This window comes from Penaeus chinensis, chromosome 19 (assembly GCF_019202785.1).
Source record: "Penaeus chinensis breed Huanghai No. 1 chromosome 19, ASM1920278v2, whole genome shotgun sequence".
In the NCBI taxonomy this organism is placed as follows: Eukaryota; Metazoa; Arthropoda; class Malacostraca; order Decapoda; family Penaeidae; genus Penaeus; species Penaeus chinensis.
In genome coordinates this window covers 28,204,639-28,212,138 of record NC_061837.1, presented here as the reverse complement: position 1 = coordinate 28,212,138, position 7,500 = coordinate 28,204,639, and the positions used below count along the sequence as shown (strand labels likewise).

Genomic DNA, 7,500 nt, shown 5'->3' with positions numbered 1-7,500 from the left:
ACTGATAGAAAAATAAGTAGACTGACTGATAGCTAGATAGATAGCCTGAATGACTGATAGGTAGATAGATAGATAGATATACACATAGATTGACCAACCGATTGATAGGCAGATAAATAGAAGATAGAAATAGACAGATAGATAGACACGTAGAGAGATACACGCACAGAAATCTAGTTAAATTCGTAAATACATTTTCCCAAGTGAATTTTCTTCCTACCTGATTCTCTTCCTTTGTCTCTATCCGTTCGGGAGAGTCATAAACCAAGTTAATGGGAGCGAATAACTTGGAGGAAGTGACTTGCATTTATATTGTATGGGTGTTCCATTTCCTCATAATTATTTGGTCTTTATCGCGGGTTGACGTTTTGGTCACACATATGCGCACACATACATGCACAAGTGTATACAAGTGTATGAACGTGTGTGTGTATACACACACACACACACACACACACACACACACACACATATATATATATATATATATATATATATATATATATATATATGTATGTATGTATAGACACACACACTCGCACACATACGCGCATACACATATAAATACACACACACACACACACACACAACACACTACATATATATATATATATATATATATATATATATATATATATATATGTATATATATATCATCATCATCATCATCAGCCTGGGTCATTCCACTGCAGGATGTAGGCCTCTCCCAATCTTTTCAATCTTTGTCTGTATATATACAGACACACAGAAACAAATACAGAAGAGATGGTTACAGACATACATGCACCTTTCTTATAGACATATATTAGTGCCTTCAAACATCGGAATTGAGAGAGAATGGAAGACAATTCAATTCGAAGCCTCATGGCTATATATTCTTGGAATTTTCGATCTTTTGTAACTTCTTTGATAATCCATGATGCCTAATCTCTCTTTCAACACACACACACAAACATACATACATACATATATATAAATATATATATATAAACATATATACATATATATACATATACATACACAGATTCATGCATACTTACATACATACATACATACATATATACATATACACATACATACAGATAATATACATAAATACATACACAATATATATATATATATATATATATATACATATTTATACATACATACGTGTGTGTGTGCTTCGATAGTCATTGAGATAATCGTTTTTTTCTGAACAAAAAACAATCAGTCTGGAAATGGGCCATGTCCAAAAACCGCCGGCATGACAGATTCGGACACAAGCGCAGATAAGCACGTAGAATCCGCATCTGTCACCCCGCCAATAAACGGCAGAACTCGTGGGAAAACAGCTTTCCTCCCCGACAGGACCTGAGGTAGGGGGCGGGGCTTCGGTTAGAGGGGCGGAGCGTCTTTATGAGCGAGGGGAAAAATGCTTTTGTTTCGACAGGTAGTAGTCTCCTGACGCGGTCGTACTTTCGAGGTTCCTGGTGGCGTATGGGTCGTTTTCATATTGGAAAAAGGAAAATGGGAGAGGGATAGAATTATAACGAGAGAGAGAGAGGCGAATTTTAGAAGGAGGATAAAAAAAAATAGGAAGAAAAACAGAGGAGAGATTAAGGTTAAGGGTAGAGGAAAAGGAAAAAAGGAAAAACAAAAACACAATGGAAAAAGCACAACAGAAAAATACGAATTTTAGAAGAATTTAAAACACATAAAGAAAAAAAAAGAAAAAAAAGAGGGGGCTAACCTGATTTTCAAGGGAGAGATTAAGAGGTTCTGAACCGGACTAAGGGAGAAGGCAAGGGAAAGGGAAAGGGAAAGGGAAGGGGACAGGTGGGGAGGAGGACGGAAACCCAGGGGCTCGTTCAGCCTGAAGTATTTGTGGGTGTGGACTCTCGTGCGGCGCCAGAGGGAAGTGCGGGCGTGGTGGGGGGGAGGAGTGGGGGAGTGAGAGGGATGGAGAGGGGGGGTTGCGGGGTAGGGGGTTGGAGGAGTGGGGGAGTGAGAGGGAAGTGCGGGCGTGGTGGGGGAAGGGGGGGGAGTGGGGGAGTGAGAGGGATGGAGAGGGGGAAAGTTCCGGGGTGTGGGGGGAGTGGGGGAGTGAGAGGGATGGAGAGGATGGGAGCGGGGTGGGGAGTGTCTCTGGGGGGGGGGGGGGGTGATGTACCTGTTGTGACTGTCTATAAATTGATAATGAACTAAACGGATGATGAATGAACTAATGAACCAATGAATGAACTAATATAATTAATTAATGAACAAATCGAATGAACTAATCATAAATGAACTAATATTCATATGAACTAATCATTAGTGAGAATCACAATTTTGGAATGGGAAAGTTAAAGCGATCAAAATTTATTTATATATGTATATATATATATATATATATATATATATATATATATGCATATAAACATATAAAAGGGAGATGTATATGTGTATATATATATATATTTATATATATATATATATATATATATATATATATATATATGTATATACATATATATATATATGTGTGTGTGTGTGTGACGAAATAGAGAGAGAGACAGACAAACATACATAGACATAGACAGACAGACAGACAGAGAGAAAGAGAGAGAGAGAGAGAGAAAGAGAGAGAGAGAGAAAGAGAGAGAGAGAGAGAGAGAGAGAGAGAGAGAGAGAGAGAGAGAGAGAGAGAGAGAGAGAGAGAGAGACAAACATAGACATAGACAGAGAGAGAGAGAGAGAGAGAGAGAGAGAGAGAGAGACAGACAAACAAACATAGACATAGACAGAGAGAGAGAGAGAGAGAGAGAGAGAGAGAGAGAGAGAGAGAGAGAGAGAGAGAGAGAGACAAACAAACATAGACATAGACAGAGAGAGAGAGAGAGAGAGAGAGAGAGAGAGAGAGAGAGAGAGAGAGAGAGAGAGAGAGAGAGAGAGAGGGACAAAAAAAGACAAAGTCAGAGACAGGGAGAGAGAGGAAGAGAGAAACATACACAAACATAGAATGAGAGAGAGAGAAAAAAAAATGCTCTCTCACACTCATAACCCTTTCCCCTCTTCCTAACTCAGCCGGAGAAACAGTAGGCTTAGGGTGACCCATATAACACACCCTCTCTCTCACCCTTTTTATAGAACCAGATTTATCGTAGTGTAAGCCTAGTTTATCTCTCTCTCTCTCTCTCTCTCTCTCTCTCTCTCTCTCTCTCTCTCTCTCTTTATCTATATATCTATCTATCTATCTATCTTCTCTATCTCTATCTCTATTTCTGTTTCTGTCTCTGTCTCTCCCTCTCTCTCTCTCTCTTTCTCTGTCTCTGTCAGTCTGTCTGTCTGTCTGTATGTCTCTCTCTCTCTCTCTCTCTCTCTCTCTCTCTCTCTCTCTCTCTCTCTCTCTCTCTCTCTCTCTCTCTCTCTCTCGCCTGACACTTGACCCTCCGTGCCGTCCTGTCTGGTTATTTGTTCCTTTACTCTCTCTTGGATTATTCATTTTGTTGGTTTCCCTTTTCTGCGGGTTTTCTCTTGCTTATTTGTATGTTTGTATGTTTGTTTATTTTCCTTTTTTTATTTGTTCATATGTTAATTTGTTTTATCTTTATTAACTTTTTTTTTATTATTATTATTTGAGTAAAGGTGTCGAATATTCTTTTATATTTTGATAGTCTGTTTTGTTGCTTTTCTCTTCCTTAATTATGAGTCAGCATATCATGCATATATTCTTCATACTGAATTATTTGCATATTCATTTTTGATAAAATTTTAGGTAAATGTAATGCAAAAAACAATATCAAATAATCCTTGCGTTAGTTAATTAAGATATTCACTTTTTTATATCGTCTGTTCTGTTACTTTTCCAAAATATATATGTATATATATATGATAAGGAAAAATGAATATTAAATCATCTGTTTTTTTTTTTTGTTTTTTTTTTCTTTCTGTTCATTGCTTTTCTTCAGTTCAATTTTGTTCTCATATATACAGAATTAAAGTTAAAAGGTAATGATAATGTCTAACTTACTCGAATAGGTTTTTCTTATTTTTCTGTTGATGAATATTGTTGATAATTTGAGTGTTGATTTAATATTGCATAGAGCATTGGGAATAGACTTCCTTTTCATTGAATTTACTTGCAACTCTTATTGACATCTATTTTTTATTACTGAATACGTTTTCATTATCGTGTTTGGGATATTTTCCATAATTTGGGATCTTCATCGTCATTATTATTATCATCATTATCATTATTCTCCTCATTCATTTTCATTATCCTCCTCCTCCTCCTCATCATCATCATCATCATCATCATCACCATTATTTTTGTATTACTCAAGGAAAAAGACACATAGGAATAATTTCGAAAATATATTCAAAACATAATTTTATACATAACAATTTAGTTGTATGTACAATAAATAAACATCTATAAATATTTGTATTCACAATTTTTCGACAATATGAAATGAGATCAGCGGTGGAGTCGCCTGGCTTCAGTAAACCCAACAGAGGGCTTCAGAGTATGAAGTTTGCAGAAGCTATGAACATTTCCTCTCATGCCTTGTTAAATATCTCGCTTCCTGAAGTCCACTAAGGAAGAGGCGGCGTCTTATATATCCAGCAACGTCATTTTATATTCCTGTTGTAGTGTGGTTTGCTTCTTGTAAACAGTCTTGAAGAACTGGGTGCGTTCTCTTGTTTGAAGGCACATACAGGCGTCGAACGTTTAATTTCTGTTGTAGTTTAGTATCTAATATCACTTGATAAAGCACTTGATGGTTATTTTTTTAGTTTTTTTTATAGATTCATGTTTTGTGGAATTAAAGCTCTATTTTGTTGTTCTTGGTAACACCATTACGAATTCTGGTTAGCAATGTGTAAAAAAACGGCATTGCTGTATCACGTCTTTTCTTTCCTTTTTTGTAAAGTTCTCATTCCGTTTGGTGTTCCCAATAACACTTATTGTAACTTCTTTTTCATCTTATCGCCACTGCACTTCTTTTTTCCGGCGTTCTTGAGGGGACGATCTCCCTTTCGGTCTTGCGTTCGCTCTTGCCTTTGGGTTTCGTCGCTTTGTTGAGTCTGAAGTAATCTGTGCAGAGTCTCTGTCGCATCTTGGAGGGTGGGCTTGCGCTCAGCCTCTTCACGGACTTTACGTTGACGTTGTTTGCAGTGAGGCAGGTGAGTTGTGGCGCCGGACTCGTCTTCGTGGAACCTTCTCCGACGGCCACCCACTCGTAGCGGCCTTCCTTGGGCTGCTCGGTCTTGAAGTCGAAGTTCCAGCGCTCGGAATCCTCCTTCGTGATCTTCTCAAGTTCCTCGTGCACGAATCTCAAGTTCTCGCTGTGGTCGACGGGGCCAAACAAGTTCTTCTTCAACTTGCTCGCTTGGTGTCGTCTGATAGGCAAGCCGGGGGGGGCACTCCTTGGCCCTGACGACCAGATTCTGTAGTTGAGAACACTCGGCAGAGCCATCACTTGATTCCTGACGATGTCGTCCACGCACATCTCACCCATGATTCGCGAGTTCTTTAGCCGACACTCAAGAACCACTCGGCACGGAGTCGGTCACTGTATCCAAAATCTCGTGAAAACAAAATCCAAAACAGTGAAGCAAGGTAAGAGCGTAGCACTGCTGTCACTCCGTTTTCAGAAGCAGACCACACCGGCGGGTAGCAAAAGCAGTACAGCTCCACAGGTTCACAGGTAACGGCGGCGTGACAAGCGAGGTAGCGACGAGTCACGAGCGGGGTCAGGGAACGTCCTTACAGCTCGGCGTTCCGGACAACTCTGGCCAAGCGCGAGAGCGTCGCCCCAACTACGGTTACCGACCTGGCCCGCCCTACATGCGCGTGTGCGTGCGTGTGTATGTTAATCACGAATTGGTTCGGGAAATAGACGGAGTTACGCACGCTGACTTTCTGAATGGAGCGTATACGCCCATTACTGGATGGTGACCACGGTGTTAATTCTCCTATTAGCCTTTGGTGCTTTGAAGGAAAAAAAAGTGTGGTGTATTTGCTTCAGTAATTGTTTATAAATCCCATTCCTATCCATTGATATAGGAAAGAGTCTTATTGGTATGATCGAACGTTTCCATAGCCATCTATTACATCAACCGTCAGTAGTGTAGCGGGTGAGGCAGGCCAGCCATAAGTTACGCATACGATGTAGAAATCATTCATAACACGAAATGCATTCCAGGAGTGAAAATGGGCAAATATCTCATAATGCCACACTCCCTCTGCGGGCTTTCAGTCGGTCACCATGACGCCTCTTCCTAAATAGTTTACGAGGCGGTCATACTGAGGGCCTGCTCATCATTCTAGCATATGATGAGCGGTCACTGCGTAGGCCTACCCACCAACAGCTGACGACGGAGGGGCGGAGGAGGAGGCTGGTGCGTAAAAGTGACAGATAAGTTTCATCCTGCGTTAAGCATGCGTGTAAGAGGAGTGAGGAAAGGTTAAAGGTACACACTATATAGTATTTTACCTCGAATGTCGAAAGCGTCGTTATTACACGTAACGGACTCAATCCAAAGTATGGTTTGATGTGAGATTTTACACCGATTTGTACTATTATCGGGGCGCAGCTAAAATTGGCTACCCACGTTCGGCTTAGCATGACCTCTCAGCACGTGATGCGGTATGCCCATTTGGGAGTCCTATTCTGAGTACCTGGCATATCCAGTCCACCACTAAGCCCAGCTCGTCACAATGCCCAGCGTGCTAGCATGGTCAGCCTACCGAGCAAGGCCAGCCTACCAGCGGTTACCTCATAACTATCGGTCAAGCTGTCAATACCCATCGTTACTTTCGGCCCCTGACAGTTACTGCAAATTGACTTGGCATGAAGCCCTGGACGGGGATATATCACACGCGGTATACTGTAATCATTTTTCATTAACTGTGTATCCGGTGTTGTTCCTGAGACATGTTAATACACCCATCTGGAGCATCACTTTGGGTTCATTCAGGGCGACGGGAGAAAGCGAAAGGGAACTCCATGTCTGTAAAGCAAATTGAAAAACATAATTACAAGGAAGGATAAAATTAGATGGAATTTTGTAAGCAAAATATGGTAATGTGTTGTACTTTATCATTGTATTTCGAAACTGCTGCGATGTATAACGAACTCTGCTATTTAATCAACCACAACGGACTTGAACACATAGAATCAACAATCGAAATGCATTTATACAGTATAACAAAATAACACAAATCGTATGTCACAATACAATAAGGTTCTGGGCGTTAGGGGCGACCAAAACAGCGGGAGAGAGAGAGAGGGGGGGTCACTTCACAGCTTACGCCTCATAATGATTCTTTTATACACTATACCAGACTTACTAGGCTACCTGTTGCGGTGGGGGGGGGGGGTATAGTGGTTGTGGTGACATATTGGTAGTGCCTGGTGATTCTATTGTTGTGGGCGTTATTTTTAGGTAATGGTAGGTAGGCAGAGTTATAAGCCTATAACTTTAATGACTATTTTACGAACAAATATGATCTGTCTATGTTGTTATTTT

The 7,500-nt window shown here is 40.5% G+C and overlaps 1 protein-coding gene across 1 annotated transcript; it reads right to left on the bottom strand.

Annotated features, from left to right (window-relative positions):
- Positions 1–4,325: 4,325 nt before the first annotated feature.
- LOC125035257 lies at positions 4,326–5,766 on the bottom strand. Its single transcript, XM_047627526.1, has one exon. It carries the CDS (start codon positions 5,484–5,486, stop codon positions 4,947–4,949), a length of 540 nt encoding a protein of 179 aa, XP_047483482.1. The 5' UTR covers positions 5,487–5,766; the 3' UTR covers positions 4,326–4,946.
- Between the last annotated feature and the right edge of the window lie 1,734 nt (positions 5,767–7,500).